This window comes from Tiliqua scincoides, chromosome 2, assembly GCF_035046505.1.
Source record: "Tiliqua scincoides isolate rTilSci1 chromosome 2, rTilSci1.hap2, whole genome shotgun sequence".
NCBI classification, from domain to species: domain Eukaryota; kingdom Metazoa; phylum Chordata; class Lepidosauria; order Squamata; family Scincidae; genus Tiliqua; species Tiliqua scincoides.
Genome location: NC_089822.1, coordinates 8,338,001 through 8,355,367, shown reverse-complemented (window position 1 = coordinate 8,355,367; position 17,367 = coordinate 8,338,001). Strand labels below are relative to the sequence as shown.

At 44.8% G+C, this 17,367-nt stretch overlaps 1 protein-coding gene across 2 annotated transcripts; it reads right to left on the bottom strand.

Moving 5' to 3' along the window:
- Positions 1 to 2,322: 2,322 nt before the first annotated feature.
- SKA1 (spindle and kinetochore associated complex subunit 1) lies at positions 2,323 to 16,313 on the bottom strand. Of its 2 annotated transcripts, none has more exons than XM_066617493.1 (7): positions 16,225 to 16,313; positions 9,948 to 10,049; positions 8,659 to 8,783; positions 7,664 to 7,755; positions 6,965 to 7,102; positions 3,858 to 4,027; positions 2,323 to 2,881 (listed from the first exon to the last, which is right to left on the bottom strand). In XM_066617493.1, the coding sequence occupies exons 1-7, from the start codon at positions 16,274 to 16,276 to the stop codon at positions 2,733 to 2,735; spliced, it is 828 nt and encodes a 275-aa protein (XP_066473590.1). In that variant the 5' UTR covers positions 16,277 to 16,313; the 3' UTR covers positions 2,323 to 2,732. The 2 variants fall into 2 exon arrangements, with proteins under 2 accessions (XP_066473590.1, XP_066473591.1); XM_066617494.1 differs by having other exon boundaries at positions 9,948 to 10,046.
- Positions 16,314 to 17,367: the final 1,054 nt, after the last annotated feature.

Genomic DNA, 17,367 nt, shown 5'->3' with positions numbered 1-17,367 from the left:
AAAGCCTAACTGGCCAAATCCTGATAAACCAAGTTTATTTGGTCCAACAGAAATGCTAAGAAAGTCACTGTTAATCTACCTGAGGTGCCAATGGGTCAAAGAGCAGACTTCCTCAGGTATCTACAGTAAGTATATTGCCTTTTTAGCTATTTATCCTCCTTAGTATATAAGGAGAATAAATAGCTAAAAAGGCAATATACTTACCGTAGATACCTGAGTGTAAATCGATTTTACAGATAAGTTGAGGGCAGGTTTTGAGTCAAAATCCATGGAATTTTCTATGACCCTCAGATAAGTGGAGGGGTTTTTTTAAAAGTTAGGTGGGTGTCTGACTATAGTTTTGACTGATTTTACCCAAAGCCTGATCCTGCAAAATAATCTACCAGTAATTGTTACCTAAGAACTGTACAGTCTCTAATTTATTAAAAATATCCTAAGTTACATTTTTATTCATTAATGTTTTGGTCTTCACAATCTTTGTGTAAATGCTATCAGAGTAAGTGCACTGTTAACAACATACCAGTAGAACCATTAATCAAATCCTTTTTTTAAGGTGCCTGGTACATTAAGCCAGAGACTCTACATATAACATACAATATATAACACATAACTGGGAGCATGCAATTCAGTTCAGTGGAGACAAGCAACAAGGAATGCCTGTGAGCAAGTGCAGCTACACATAGTTGCAACCCTATTTACTCAGAAGTAGACCCATTGCTTTCCATAGGTATTATTAAGTAATAATAACTTAATAACTGGGACTTTGTTTCAGATGGAAATAAGGATTACATCCAGGTGTTTAAAATACCAGACCTCTGTCAAAAGGAACAAGGCTGCAGAAGGGTCTGCTAAAGACAATGAGACTGCTTGATTTCAATGGAAGCCTTCAGCTCTGGCTTACATTTTTTCTCAGGAGAATAAAAGGTTAACTTTGGCTTCAGCTTCTAGCCTCATTGCCTTGTAGACAAATAGCCATCTAATTATCTCTGCATTGTCCTCTTGCCTCAAAGTGCCTGACCCCGAGGGACCTCAAAGATAAGTCAAGATTATGATCTAAGCTTGATTTATTGGCAGAAATTTCTTGCCCTATAGGCGAGTATTTACGGTAGTATATCCTCAAACTGATGTACCACAGACATCTTGTCTTTTAATGACTTAGAACTTGAACACAACATGCCTCTTCCTATAGGCTCCCTGCATTTTGGTGGCATTTCTTCTCTGCTAAATGCCTCCACATTTCTGCCTAGCAATGCTGTCCTGTAGTCAGGAGTCCTCTTGCTCTGGTAGCTGTCACCCTGGGAGGAGCTACCTTTTGGGAGGTAGGAGCAGCTTTTTGCTGTATTTTCTCCCCTGGAACCATGCAGCCCTGCCCTTGCTGCTTAGACAGACTTCGTACTCGAAACCTGAACAGCAGAATTGGATTGGTAATCTCTCTGCCCCTTCTTTGATCCTTTTCTCTCCTCCCCCCTCATTAAAGCCTGCATTTTCATATGTGTATTTCAAGGCTTCCTGCTAAATTGCCTACTTCCACCCAGTTCAGCACACACTCATTTAGCCACTCGTTACTGTCCTTTTCCAGTTAATTCCCATTTGTCCAAATGACAAGTATTTTTCACTTGTCATTTGAAGTATTTCTTCAACCATTTTAAAGCTCTGTAACTGATCTCCTAAGTTTGAAAGGAAACATGCCTTTTCCCCTTGTGATCTATATTCTTTAATAGACTATCTTCTTTTGAAAAGCTGTCTCATGGCTACTGGTCACCTAATTGTGAGGCACTTTGAGATTGTTTGCATTACTGACCCACATCAACAATCCCCAAACTGTTTTAGACACTACTAAATTCGACCATTCAGTCACATGTATTGCCAATTCCCCCAATTTGATTCAATTTCAGTTACTGCATGTATGTGCAAGACACATGTAGGAACACACAAACACGTGTGTGTGCGCGCGTGCGTGCGCGCACGAGTGAGAGAGAGCGCGTGAACATTAAGAAGAGCCCTGCTAGATCAGGCCAAAGGCCCACCTAATCCAGCTTCCTGTATCTCACAGTGGCCCACCAAATGCTTCAGGGAACATACATAACCTGCAACACACACAACCTGTGTCCTAGTGTCCTCCTCTGCATCTAGCAATCAGAGGCAGCCTAGCTCTAAAACCAGGAGCTTGCACATACCTACCATGGCTTGTAACCCGTGATGAAATTTTCCTCCAGAAATTTGTCCAATACCCTCTTAAAGGCATGTTGGTAACACTCCATAGACTTCACTAGAAACAAAGGATGCCAACATACCTAGCCATTCAACTTCTTTATTGGCATTTCAGTAATTGTAAAACTCAAGCTTCAAAAGCTTGGGGCAATTCAAGGTTCAATACATTAAAATTCTACTTGCTAGCAATATGTAATAAAATAAACTTAACACTGAATGGGTACAAAACTGGAGGGGGGAAAAACCCAATAGCAATACAATTAGCTGGTCAAACAGCTTTACAGCCTTCAAATAAAGAATAAATGACTACAAGAATAGCTCATGCTTACGTGTGAAAATATGTTGAACAGACCAAGCCCCCTTCTCTTATCATAACAGTGTAATAATGAAGACAAGTAGTCTCACAGAAAACAGACTGCCAAGTAAATTCAAGATCAATCAAATGGCTATCTTGGGTTCTGCTCTCAATGTGGTTTTCAAAGACACAACCCATCCCAAGTCTCAGACACTCTCACAGTGCCTCAGCAGATGGCATAGCGAACGAGCTTCGAGCCACGGATCTCTCGCACCCTCTGACAGTGCCGCAAGATGGTCAGGATGCTGTGGAAACGCTTGTCTGCCTTCAGCTGGGTGAACTCATCAATATCAGCCTCCACAATAAAGAATTCACCTGGAAAATGCAACATGTTATTTGAGACTGGAACTCTTTGCTTTTGACGGAGGTTCAAATGATCTTCTTGATGTCCCATCAGAACAACTAACTTATGCCAGGTTTGTGCCATAAGGTACTGTGCCCATCCCTGCCCTGTTAATGAACAGGAGTACAGCAGACTTCCAGCTTGTAAGATCTACTTTTTCATAGAGCCCAAGGTGCCTCTGAGCACATGATCAACCTAGAAACCTGCTTCCAGTACCAGAAATGAGTTCATGGTTCTTTCATACAAAAGTCTACTCCTGGTTTTCCTCCAAGCTTTCATTTCAGTCACCTAATTTATATTAAAAGACCTTTTTTTTGTTGATATTGTTAATCCTTGTGAATCTATTGCTATAAAAATGAAACCAGATACCAAGTAAAATGAGATGTAATAGCTATAGTATCAGACTAGGAGTGGGGAGAGCAGAATTCAAATCACCACTTGACCATGTTCAGTGGATGCCCTTGAGCCATTCGCTCTTTCTCCACCTACCCTACCCTACCCAGCAAGGTTGGTGCAAGGATGAAAAGGGGAAAGATATCCATGTACACCACCGTGAGCACCTTGGAGAAACAGTGGGATAAACACGCACACACAGTATATTTCCATATGACCTGCCTCCTTTTAGTCCCAAGGAGAAGGTGAAGGCAGACAGTAGAACTCTAGATGAGTACTCTGCCTTCACTTATTTCTTGTAGCACATCCATTCTTTCACAATGTACAGTCTGGGAATTACTCTATCATCTTGCAAGAACACAGTAGTCATTTCTCGGTCAGGATGATGAAAGAAACGACTCTCGAACCTTGGAAGCATCAGCTCTGTGCCTTTCATTCTAGTTCCCCTAAACAGAAAATTACATTCCATACCAAATTCTCTCTTTTTATAAGTGTCAAGCCTACAGTGGATGGCTCTTTCAGAACCTGAAGACACACACTTGGCTGACAAGTCACCTTTTGTATCCTTGGTTTCTTCTTCCTGGAACCTGAAGAAGAGGTTCCTGACAGCACTGGACATGGCTTTTGCAGGCTGGCGCAGGATCTTGTACTTGCTCACCACAGCCTTGTTAATTTCTTGAATAACTGCATTCACTTGGTTATATGTTAGACGACCCCGCATGTACCTAGAGGAGGAGATAGGGAGAAATTCATCAGTACCTGGTACAGCAAAGTCACAAACTTACAGAATGCTTCTAAGCCTTACTTATTTTTACCATTTATCTCCAAACACTACTTTTAGCCCCAACTTTCATATTTCTTATATTTATTTGTGACTAGGGATTTGTTCTCTTTGTCTTCAGCCAATGAAACCCAGGCACCCATGACTAAGGCCAAGCTGGACTTTGCTACAGCAAGAAGGAATCCAGCGTCTCTTCTCTTGCCTGTCTCAAAATCACCATAATCTCCAGGGAAACAAGAAGGGCATCCTAACAGATGCTGAGAAAGAATGTCTTGCCCAAGGAACACACAGTGCAGCAGCTGGTGTTTGAACCACAGGTCCCCCCAGGACCAAATCAGATGAAAGCACCTACTGCATCCCAGTGGATTTTCAGATTCTGTACCCCTTCTTTTTTGTTCTCAAAGCTGATGTCAATTAACATGAGACTGACTGACAGGAGCCTGAGGGAATACTACCCACCAGAATATTCAGAAAAACCCAGATTCCAAGCACTGCTAAGGTACAAGGATCGCAAGTCATCACTTGCAACTTCACACTGTTCGGTGTTAATAGATGTGAAAGGCTCCATCCTCCCACATGTAGCAATGAAGGGCAAAAGACCAGAACTGTGTATACGAGAACAGGAGACGTCAAGACATGCCTGCAGCAAGAAGCAGGCATCAGGACAGACAGGAATCAAAGCCAGAACCAGTGGCAGGAAGAAAAAAAATAAAAGCACACACTAAAGACTTAGCAGAAAATAAGCTATTCTGTTCAATTTATTAGGGTGTTTTCAATTATCGGCACATACTGTGTATAATTAAAAATGGTGGATGGGTGAAGTGACAAGAGGCTACCCAAGTTTTATCAAGCACAATTCACACAATATTTTTCTGCAGTGGACTACACCTTGGGGAAAGAGATCAGAACTTGAACTCATGTGCTCACTTTACTTGCCCACCACAGAGAGAATTGTACAGGTGAACCACTACAAAGTAAGTTCTCTCTCACCGAGACAAGGGAATTCCAAAGCCTTCATGTCCTGAATGCAGGAAGTCTCCCATAATTCCTTGGAGAAATGTTTTTTCTTAGGCATTCAACTTCTCTACCCCACATTCAAAACAAACACCTAAGATAACCTGATTCAGCTACCTATCTCCTCTCTCCCAACCCCACCCTTTAGTGTTTTTTTTCCTTGCAACAACCCCTTACTGGACATCTGCCCTCTAAGAGACCCTTAAACATTAGCCTATTGGCACAGAAGCTGCATTTTCAGGAAAGAAACCATTGATTTGTGAACTACCCTGGTTGAAAAGCAATAAATGTTATTATTATTAATATTAACTTTGGGTGACAGTTAAATAACATGGTTGGCAACCTTCAGTCTTGAAAGACTATGGTATAAGCCTACAGCACCCGGTATTCCCAGGCAGTCTCCCATCCAAGTACTAACCAGGCCTGACCTTGCTTAGCTTCCGAGATCAGATGAGATTGGGCATGTGCAGGGTAACATCCAAACTCTGACAGTTAAATAACTCAACCACATAGGTGGTTTGAATCATGTACTACGGAACGGACACTGCACGGGGGAATGACAGTTGGGTCATTTGAGCATTACTATGGCCACAGAGAACCTCTTGCAGGAAAGCAACTGCCATAGGGTAATGTTTAAGGGTCCCTAAGAGAACGGGAATTCAGTAGCAGAGTAAAGAATAGGTTAGAATAACAGGTCTGTCTATCTTGTAAGCCTGCAGCCATTTTGCAGCAGCTGTAGGAACAGAGCTCGTTAGTGGACTGGAAAGCAGTCCTAGCTTGAATCTCATTTTGGTCAGTGAGAGGACTGATGATGAGCTGGATCTTCAAGGTCTCAACTAGCCCACTCACCTACCTTGCTTGTGCCTCTGCCTGCCCCTTCTCCTTGTACTCCCCCCTTGTATACAGCTTGTCTTGCTTCCACTTTCCTCACTTGTCCCTGCTCTACTTTCACTTTATCTCCATCCTTTCCTCAGCACTCCATCTTTCCCTCTCCAAACCCAGTGTCCCCTTTGCCTCCACCCCCATGACCCCCCTTGAGCTCTCTTTATGGGCTGGTACCATCCACCCAATCCCTTGTCAGGCCAAGTGCTGTCAGTGTGACCTTGCCAGCTGCCCTAGCCTCTCCCTGCTGAAATGATGTCATTATCAAGCGCCATAGTGTTGAGCTCACCATTCTGCCTTCCTGTGCCTGTTTGCATGGCAGGAGCGTGATGCAAGGTTCACACCATTACACACAAGTGATGGTGTCATCAGACATCTTATTTGCCTTCAGTTGCTGACAGACTAGAATACATTTTTCAGCTTGCTTCTCCTTTGCCCACCCTTCCCACTTAGAATGCTCCCAGCAGTGACTCTGCTGCCTGGGCACATACCAGCCTGGGGAAGGAGGAGGAAGTGGGTATTTGCAGTGTGCAGCCCAGACACAGGAAATCTTGAGTCACTGAGCAATTTTCAAACCTTAGCATAACCCCCCTTTTACCGTCACAGCACTCTCTATGGTAGGCTGCACTGAGAGAGAGTTTATTTGGTGATCTTGAGCCAGTTGGTAAGCAGTTCACCCAAGACAAAAATTTCTTGTCTATATCTTAGTCGTTATCAGGTCTATATTGGAAAAAAATATGTATTTTTCTTACAGGCAGCAACACACACTATTCTGTTCCCTGAATCTCAGAGGAATTTTATTCTGTCGCCCTGCAATCATACCTCACAATGGCAAAGAGCAGGTCAGAAAAGCATGCTCAGAACCTCCCACTGGTTTGAAGTAACCCAATGGTGCCCACTATATATAACATCTTTGGTTGATGGCCTCCAGCTGCACAGATGTGCAAGTAAACTTTCCCCAGGGAAGATAACATTGCTGACGTACGCAGGAACGCTCTCAAACTCCTCTGACGTCAGGAAAGGCACTTCCTTAATTTGCTTGGACTCTTTTGTAGGCTTCTTGGCACGTTCAGGCTGAGAAACTTTGCATGGCTCCTCACTCTTCACGGCTAAGCTCACCATGCTGCAAAGCAAGCACAGATGGAGTCCACATCCAGTATAACGATATATAACCAGTACTGTGTGCATTCTGCAGCTGCACCACACAAGCACCAAAACTGGCACTGGGTGCTGAGTTCAACACCCTGAAGATGTTTGGTTTTGCTTTTGAAAAACAAAGTGTCTAGCCCTTAAGGCAGTGGTTCCTAAACGGTGGGCTGTGGTTCCCCAGGAAGCTGTGGAAGCCAGCCAGGGGAGTAATGGAACCCTTACAAAAAACCCATGGCCCTATACAATGTATTGAATTGTAACCTTAATGGAGAGTCATGGCCAATAGCCCAGTAGGTCAAGAGAACCACCAGTTGAAAATATTTGGAAACTATTGCATTAAGGCTAGAACTCCAAACTGCATCACACAAACTTTTTTCTCTGAATGTACATTTTTGTCTTAACGGGAAAATTTAGCTCTCAGATGTTCAGCCCCAGAACTTCTAATATATATTAACATTTTCAAAATAACTGACATTTCATCTTGCGATGTAACTAATCACAGTCATGATCTCTGCCCTAAGGGCAGGAAATGTACCTGTTTGGGACAGCGGAGGGCAGGTAGATAGGCAAGTTTTCTCTGAGATGCTGGGCTTCATTATAGTCCTTCTCAATGGATTCCTGGAACCCCTTAAAAAATGATTTGAGTGGGTTGAATATGGTGAATGTCAAGTGAATTAACATAGCTTTTATGAAAAGGAAAGCCTGGCCCCCAGTAACCCCACTCTCCATACACAAAGGGAAGCCCTTTTGAGCACAGCAGCCAGGTATAATTGAGACATTATTATACAGGAGGATCTAAAAGTGTCCTAGACTGAATTTCAAGAAGACACTTGCAAGTTTCCACCTCAATCACACATAAAACCTGCATCTCTCAGCAGTCACATCCCAGTCACTGAGTACTTTACAGGTTGAAACCAAAGGCAATTATGAAAATGTTCCAAAAGAGCTCCAAAGTGGCTCACAACCCAGTTACAGCTATCCCAACCTTGACTTTAAAATGCCTGATCAAGGACTTACTCTAACACCATGGCAGAGAAGAGACACATTTTGTCCTCGGAAGAATGTGGCCACTTCATCAAGCTGAGGTGGCATTCATTTATTAAAGCAAGTTCCTAAGCCTCACAGGTAAGCAATCAACACAAGTTGGGGAGAAAATGGCTCTAAAGTCTGCACGTCTAGGAAGAGGTTTCCTTGTATCAAAGGGCCTTTTGCTCTCCACACAGGTCCTTCCAACTGACAGCTCCTCAGCCCATTTCCTCAACATGATTTTTGTCTCCCAGTAGCATAGCTACAGGGGGGTGGCGTGGTAAGTCTTACAGGCGCCACACAACACCATCTGCTATACTTACCACACCGCTCCCTCTACAGATACTCTACTGCTGTCTCCTGTCAACATTTCACAATTTCTCCCACCCAAGGCACATAACCACAGTAATTTCTGCAAGTTGGGGGAAAAGCTCAAAAATATACCACACTGCCATTCTTGAGAGATCTCCTTACAAACATATTTCCTTTTCTAATATCAGTTACCTTGAGTTGACTCTGCTGCCTCTCCTGATGGTGGAATTCCAACTCCAGATTATTGAGAAGGTTGTTCAAAAGAAACATCTCGTGGACCACCTTCCCAACCACTGTCTTCAAAGATGGTTCCCGGTCTGGCAAAGGAAAGAGGTAAGAAAGGTAGGTAAGAAAGGTCTCACGCACCAGCTATTTGTTGCACATTAAACACAGCCCACCATTAAAAATTCTCCACGTTCCTATTTTCTGAAATTGTCTTCCCGCCCCCGCCCCCCCCCCCCCCCGCAAAGTTCCTGGTCACAACAGCCCGGCTGACCAACTATCTTTCCACACAATTAAAGTGTAGTGCAACCTCGCTTAAGCCTTTGGGGGTACCAGGGTTCTTTGCAAGGCAGCTCCTGCTTTTAATGCTCCTGTTTCAATGAGAGAAAAAGCAGCAGTGGCTTCCCCTACCCTGGTCCTAGCTTCCTCCCATCTCTTCCCTATCTACTGGAAACAATCCTTGCAGTGGCAAATACATTCAGTGCTGCTGTAACTTCAGTCAGCCTGCATCTTATGTGAAGGTTATGTTCCAGAGTCCGTGCATAAAACTAAAATCTTATATACTCAAGATTACTTTGAAAATCCCTTATATCTAAAAAATACATTTCGTAAGTAGAATGGCGGGTGGAATCACCTGCACTATTTAAACTGTTGCTTTAGTTCAGTTTTTTTGTTATCTGTGCACATGCGTTTGAATTCGTGCAAGGGAAGGGTACATAAGATGCAGACTGACTGTACTTCCAACAGATCAGGAAGGGGGAAGCTTTGGCTGGGGCAGGAGGAGCTGCTACTGCCGCCACTGCCTCCTCTCTCATCAGAACAGGTGTAATAAAGAGGAGCTGATCTCCGGCTGCCCAACTTGCAAGCCCTAGGTGATACTCCTGTAAGTCACTTTTCCAAGGCCAATGATATATCCCTTGTGGAAAATATGCACACATCAGTACCTAAGACAGTCTCAAAGCATCCTTAAAAACCAAGAATCTTACAAAATCAGAATAAAAACCTCAATACAGTAAGATTATAAATGAAAACTACAGAGACAGAGATGGGGGTCAGTTTTGCTGTAAGAGAGACAACAACAGCTTTGTTTGCTGGCCATGGTTTCAATCAGGATGCCAGGCTACATGGATGCTTGATCTGAGCACCAGGGCTCTTTTTATGTTCACCTCAAGCACCTCCAACCACTGCTGCTGGCTTCAACCTGCAAACAAGTCACCTGAAGGTTACATCTATGCCCCAGAAACATTAAACCATCTTACCTATCTTTCTTAACTGAAGTGACGCTTTGATGTTTGAAATCTTTGTATTGATGTGAGAGTACAAGTCGTTTAAATCTGAAGAGTTGGCATAATACTTTCCTGCTTTAAAAAAAAAGAGGGGAGAGCAACAATTTTGATTTTAAGAATTAATTTGCTAGCACTTTTTATTTATAAAAGGAAAAAAGTTTTTCCTGCCACATTTTTGTAGGGTACGCAATATTTATTTTAACAAATTAGTCACTAAGCAAGTAGCATCTGACATCTTGGATAGGTCAGAAGCAACAACTAATTTATAATTCCTAAGTAAAGTATCTCAATGGCATTTCTATATATAAAAACCAACAGTTCCCAAATGTTTCACTAAAAGTGTTATTGTCATCCCCCACGTTTATCCAACAGTAAACCATTCTGCCAGAATGTCTGATGTTAAGAAAACATTTTTCCACTAAAGAAGGGGGACGGGGACAGGATACCTAAAACCCTACATATATAGGTAATCTCATGCAACTATAATACACTTGTGTTTTTACATATGGGTGCGCACTGGAACTTGCAACCAACTGTAGCATAAGCAGTTCCACGTATTAAGATTGCTTTGGAAAACACTGGAGTTTCTTGCAGCAAACCCACAGCATGTGAAAACTGCATGCAAGAGGTGAGGTGATATAGCAACTAAGTGCAATCATAAGCATATTTACTCAGAAGAAAGTCCTATTGAACTCAGTGGAACTGACTCCAACACCCTCCCTCGTAAGCGGGTGTAGGACTGCAGCCTGAGCTACAGAATAGAAAGTCCAATTCAAATCTCACTTCTATAAAATTCACTAGTTGACCTTAGACTAGCTGCTTTTCTCCAACAGCCTGAACCCACCATCTGTGCTTTGGGAATTATACCATGCACCTAACATACAAAGTTGTAAGGATTGCAGCAATACCACATAAGCAAAACAAATATATATGCTCTACACAACTTGTTCAGGACTACCTTCTTCCACAAAAGCATGCCCAAACATTATATCCATTATACAAGGCCCTTCTCTGTTGCATTGCTTTTCAATATTAGGCAGGTACTAACCAGAGAAGGGTTTTCCTCTGATGTAGTACCCCATACCTGAAATATCCTTCCTAGGGAGGTTCGCCCAGTACTGAATTTGCCATCTTTCTGGTACCAGGTAAAGATCTTCTTATATACCCCAGTGTCCCAGCATAGCCACTGCTGGATTTTAATATATTCTTAGCACCACTGCATTTATTTGATTGCAACTGCATTTTTGTATTTATTTTAGCATTTATTTTAACTGCTCGGAGAACTGGTGCTAAAAGCAACATCTAAATCAGCCATTTTCAACCTTTTTCATGTCATGGTATGCTGATAATCTGCTAAAATAGTCAAGGCACACCATCGGTTTTTGGACCATTGACAAGGCACACCATGCTGCTGGTAGGGGGCTCGTGTCCCCCAACTGCCCTATTATTATAATTATTATTAACAGTATTTAATTAAATGACCCTATTAAAAAATGACCCTCCACCCAAACCCACGTGGCACACTTGTGGACCATCCGTGGCACACCGGTGTGCCACAGTAGAGTGGTTGAAAATCACTGATCTAAATTATACAATAAATTAATGTAGGAAATTAGAAATAACCCCTCCACCAAATTGTCCATGTGGATCCACTGTCAGGGAGCCAGCCAGTCTTTCCAGGGCTTCTTGGTGGGCAAGGCAGGAGAGTACTGCAGCTGTCTTGTGCCTCTACGGTCTTCTTAGGCCATAGAGTCAGCACTATAACAATGGCATTACACAAACAGATAACCAACAATATCTGTGTATGCGGTGATTCATAAAGAATGAAAAGATAAAAACTAATACCTAAGAGAAGATAGAAAGGAGTTAACAGAGTAAAGTGGGGGGAAGGGACCTCCCTTTTATATATAAGAATAATATTTAATCTTATATTATATGTAAGAATAATATATATAATTTTGCCCCATTGACAATGCCTGGTCCCCCCGCTGACCACCTCCCGGTCCTTCCCCCTACTTTTCTTTACTCTTTTCCTTACATTTTTCTTTATATATAGTGGGGGTGCCCTTAGATGCAGGGCTCAGCTGGCTTAAAGCCGGCCCTGCTTGATTTTAGATATAGATATATAGTGTGGTGGGCCCTTAGGTGCAGGACTCAGCTGGCTTTAAGCCAGACCTGCTTCAGGAAGAGTTGGAAGGAAGAGCAACCAGGAGGATTACTGGGCTGGGGCACCTTTCCTATGAGGAAAGGTTATAACAGGGGTGTCAAACTCTTTTCATACCAAGGGCCGAACAGCATTCAAGGTGCCTGCTGAGGGCCGGGAGTGACATCATTAGGCAGGAAATGATGTCATTAAACAGGTCATAACAAAAAATAAAAGCACTTTTTCTCACTTAGGAACTCATTAGCTGCAAACGACAGAAGAGAAAATACACAAATCTTGATCATATTTCAAGATACAGGAGAGCCCAATTTCCACATGGGCAGTCCTTGTAGCAGTAATAGCACTGCTCAGCAGCTGAGAGCCTGAGGGCCAGATAAAAAGCTTCCGTGGGCTGCATCCGGCCCCCCGGGCCTTATGTTTGACACCCCTGGATTACAATGTTGGGGCCTCTTCAGCCTAGAAAAGAGGCGCCTGAGGGGGGACATGATTGAGACATCATGCAGGGGATGGACAGAGTGGATAGAGGATGCTCTTTACAATCTCACATAACACCAGCATCAGGGGACATCCACAGAAGTTGAGTGCTGGGAGAGTTAGGACAGACAGAAGAAAATATTTCTTTGCCCAGCATGTGGTTGGTTTGTGGAACTCTTTGCCACAAGCAGTAGTTATGGCATCTTGCCTGGACACCTTTAAGAGGGGATTGGACAAATTTCTGGGGGAGAAGTTCATTACTGGTTACAAATCATAGTAGGTATGTGCAAGCTCTTGGTTTTAGAGGCAGGCTGCCGCTGATTGCCAGATGCAGGGGAGGGCACCAGGATGCAGGTTGTGCCTGTTGTCTTGCATGCTCCCTGGGGCATTTGGTGGGCCACTGTGAGATACATGAAGCTGGACTAGATGGGCCTTTGGCCTGATCCAGCGGGGCTCTTCTTATGTTCTTAAGGAAGGAACTGGGAGGAGGCCAGCAGGGGAGCCAGCCAGTGCCACAGCCACACACACACATGTATATATAGCGTGGATCTGAAGGCCTTAGGAATGGACCTCAACAAGTGGGAAACCCTGGCCTCTGAGCGGCCCGCTTGGAGGCAGGCTGTGCAGCATGGCCTTTCCCAGTTTGAAGAGACACATTGCCAACAGTCTGAGGCAAAGAGGCAAAGAAGGAAGGCCCATAGCCAGGGAGAGAGACCAGGGACAGACTGCACTTGCTCCCGGTGTGGAAGGGATTGTCACTCCCGGATTGGCCTTTTCAGCCACACTAGACGCTGTGCCAGAACCACCTTTCAGAGCGCGATACCATAGTCTTTTGAGACTGAAGGTTGCCAATATATACAAGGGCCCTCAGGCACACAGCTGACTTCAGGCCAGCCCTGCTTGAGGAAGAGCTGAAAAGAAGGAAGGAGGGGAAGGGTCCAGGAGGGGCCTGGCAGGGGGACCAAGAGTGGGGGGCCCTCAGGCACAGGGCTCAGCTGGCTTCAGGCCGGCCCTGACTGAGGAAGAGCTGGAAGGAAGAAGGGGAAGGTTTTACAAATGGGTTATGAATGTCAGAATGCCAGATGCAAGGGAGGGCACCAGGATGAGGTCTCTTGTTATCTGGTGTGCTCCCTGGGGCATTTGGTGGGCCGCTGTGAGATCCAGGAAGCTGGACTAAATCCACTAAATCCACTAAATCCAGGAGAGTGCCCGCATGGCTAACCAACCAAGTTAGAGAGGCTGTGAAGGGCAAGGAAGCTTCCTTCCGTAAATGGAAGTCTTGCCCTGATGAAGAGAATAAAAAGGAACATAAACAGTGGCAAAAGAAATGTAAGAAGGTGATAGGGGAGGCCAAGCGAGACTATGAGGAACGCATGGCCAGCAACATTAAGGGGAATAATAAAAGCTTCTTCAAATATGTTAGAAGCAGGAAACCCGCCAGAGAAGCGGTTGGCCCTCTGGATGGTGAGGGAGGGAAAGGGGAGATAAAAGGAGACTTAGAGATGGCAGAGAAATTAAATGAGTTCTTTGCATCTGTCTTCACGGCAGAAGACCTCGGGCAGATACCGCTGCCCGAACGGCCCCTCCTAACCGAGGAGTTAAGTCAGATAGAGGTTAAAAGAGAAGATGTTTCAGACCTCATTGATAAATTAAAGATCAATAAGTCACCGGGCCCTGATGGCATCCACCCAAGGGTTATTAAGGAATTGAAGAATGAAGTTGCAGATCTCTTGACTAAGGTATGCAACTTGTCCCTCAAAACAGCCACAGTACCAGAAGATTGGAGGATAGCGAATGTCACGCCTATTTTTAAAAAGGGAAAGAGGGGGGACCTGGGAAACTATAGGCCGGTCAGCCTAACATCCATACCGGGTAAGATGGTGGAATGCCTCATCAAAGATAGGATCTCAAAACACATAGATGAACAGGCCTTGCTGAGGGAGAGTCAGCATGGCTTCTGTAAGGGTAAGTCTTGCCTCACAAACCTTATAGAATTCTTTGAAAAGGTCAACAGGCATGTGGATGCGGGAGAACCCGTGGACATTATATATCTGGACTTTCAGAAGGCGTTTGACACGGTCCCTCACCAAAGGCTACTGAAAAAACTCCACAGTCAGGGAATTAGAGGACAGGTCCTCTCGTGGATTGAGAACTGGTTGGAGGCCAGGAAGCAGAGAGTGGGTGTCAATGGGCAATTTTCACAATGGAGAGAGGTGAAAAGCGGTGTGCCCCAAGGATCTGTCCTGGGACCGGTGCTTTTCAACCTCTTCATAAATGACCTGGAGACAGGGTTGAGCAGTGGGGTTGCAAAGTTTGCAGACGACACCAAACTTTTCCGAGTGGTAAAGACCAGAAGTGATTGTGAGGAGCTCCAGAAGGATCTCTCCAGACTGGCAGAATGGGCAGCAAAATGGCAGATGCGCTTCAATGTCAGTAAGTGTAAAGTCATGCACATTGGGGCAAAAAATCAAAACTTTAGATATAGGCTGATGGGTTCTGAGCTGTCTGTGACAGATCAGGAGAGAGATCTTGGGGTGGTGGTGGACAGGTCGATGAAAGTGTCGACCCAATGTGCGGCGGCAGTGAAGAAGGCCAATTCTATGCTTGGGATCATTAGGAAGGGAATTGAGAACAAAACGGCTAATATTATAATGCCGTTGTACAAATCGATGGTAAGGCCACACCTGGAGTATTGTGTCCAGTTCTGGTCGCCGCATCTCAAAAAAGACATAGTGGAAATGGAAAAGGTGCAAAAGAGAGCGACTAAGCTGATTACGGGGCTGGGGCACCTTCCTTATGAGGAAAGGCTACGGCGTTTGGGCCTCTTCAGCCTAGAAAAGAGACGCTTGAGGGGGGACATGATTGAGACATACAAAATTATGCAGGGGATGGACAGAGTGGATAGGGAGATGCTCTTTACACTCTCACATAATACCAGAACCAGGGGACATCCACTAAAATTGAGTGTTGGGCGGGTTAGGACAGACAAAAGAAAATATTTCTTTACTCAGCGCGTGGTCGGTCTGTGGAACTCCTTGCCACAGGATGTGGTGCTGGCGTCTAGCCTAGACGCCTTTAAAAGGGGATTGGACGAGTTTCTGGCAGAAAAATCCATTATGGGGTACAAGCCATGATGTGTATGCGCAACCTCCTGATTTTAGGAATGGGTTAAGTCAGAATGCCAGATGTAGGGGAGAGCACCAGGACGAGGTCTCTTGTTATCTGGTGTGCTCCCTGGGGCATTTGGTGGGCCGCTGTGAGATACAGGAAGCTGGACTAGATGGACCTATGGCCTGATCCAGTGGGGCTGTTCTTATGTTCTTATGTTCTTATGACTAGGTGGGCCTATGGCCTGATCCAGTGGGGCTGTTCTTATGTTCTTAGAGGGACCAGGCAGCGCCAGCGGGGGGCCAAGAGTGGGGGGCCCTCAGGCACAGGGCTCAGCTGGCTTCAGGCCGGCCCTGCTTGAGAGGGAAGGGCAGCAGGGGGACCGGCAGCCTCAGGGGCGGGAGGCCAGCAGGGGCCCCTGACTGTGCTGGAGGCAGGGCCCCCTGCAGGCAGGGCGGGAGAGAGGCCTGGCCCCCACAACCCCCCGGCGGACTCCAGTCTCACCCGCCTCCTCACTGCCCGGCGCGCGGGACGCTCCCTCCGCTCTCGCCTCCATCCCAGGCTTCTCCTTCGGTTGGATTCAAACCCCCCGCCTCAACAGCCCAGCGCAGACGCCGGCTCTCGCGAGAGCACGGAAATCTCGCCTGCGCGTCGAGCGGACAGGCGCAGCTTCCGCCACGGAGAGGGAAGCCTCCTAGAGCGGCGCGAAGAGCAAGCGGAAGCGCACAGGCAGAAAAGGGTAGAATCATAAAAGCTAGAGTCATACGCTCCATGGCCAGATTCCGGGTTCTTTCGGCTTTTCCTCCCCCCCCAGTATGTGCTCTGGCTGCCCCTCTCCTGGGAGGAGTCAGTGTCACTGGTGGCTCCTGCAGACAGAGGCTGTGGGTTGCAGGGGGCATGACTAGGGACACACACACACAAGCAAATAGCCTGTGTGCTGAAAGTGCCAGCTGCCCACAAGAAATGATGGGGAAATTCAGGACAGATCATCATAATCTTCATCACCATCATCATCCCAGGAAGAAGCAAAGACTAACATTTATTTACAATTTAATTTAAAATGTTTAATTTAAATTTAACTGAAAATACCATTTAACTTAAAATTATGTAGTTTTTTAAAAAATATTATTAAACATTAATATTATTTTAATGCTATTATTAAAATTTATTTATTACTATTTAAAATTAAGTAGTTTTTTATTATTAAACATTATTATTTAAATGCTATTATTAAAATGTGTTTTATTTATTTATTTGCTTAGGGCCCAATAAGAACATAAGAACATAAGAACAGCCCCACTGGATCAGGCCATAGGCCCATCTAGTCCAGCTTCCTGTATCTCACAGCAGCCCACCAAATGCCCCAGGGAGCACACCAGATAACAAGAGACCTCATCCTGGTGCCCTGCCTTGCATCTGGCATTCTGACATAACCCATTTCTAAAATCAGGAGGTTGCGCATACACATCATGGCTTGTACCCCATAATGGATTTTTCCTCCAGAAACTTGTCCAATCCCCTTTTAAAGGCGTCCAGATAAGACGCCAGCACCACATCCTGTGGCAAGGAGTTCCACAGACCGACCAAACGCTGAGTAAAGAAATATTTTCTTTTGTCTGTTCTAACTCTCCCAACACTCAATTTTAG

What these genes read in the sequence shown, in the direction of transcription:
- SKA1 (XM_066617493.1), bottom strand. Translation starts at nt 16,276, where the DNA reads ATGGAGGCGAGAGCGGAGGGAGCGTCCCGCGCGCCGGGCAGTGAGGAG. An exon ending in ACTTCAGTTAAGAAAGATAG is followed by an intron (nt 8,784 to 9,947) that starts GTAAGATGGTTT and finishes TTCCTTTGCCAG; the next exon opens with ACCGGGAACCATCTTTGAAG. An exon ending in GAGTTTGAGAGCGTTCCTGC is followed by an intron (nt 4,028 to 6,964) that starts GTACGTCAGCAA and finishes CTCCTCCTCTAG; the next exon opens with GTACATGCGGGGTCGTCTAA.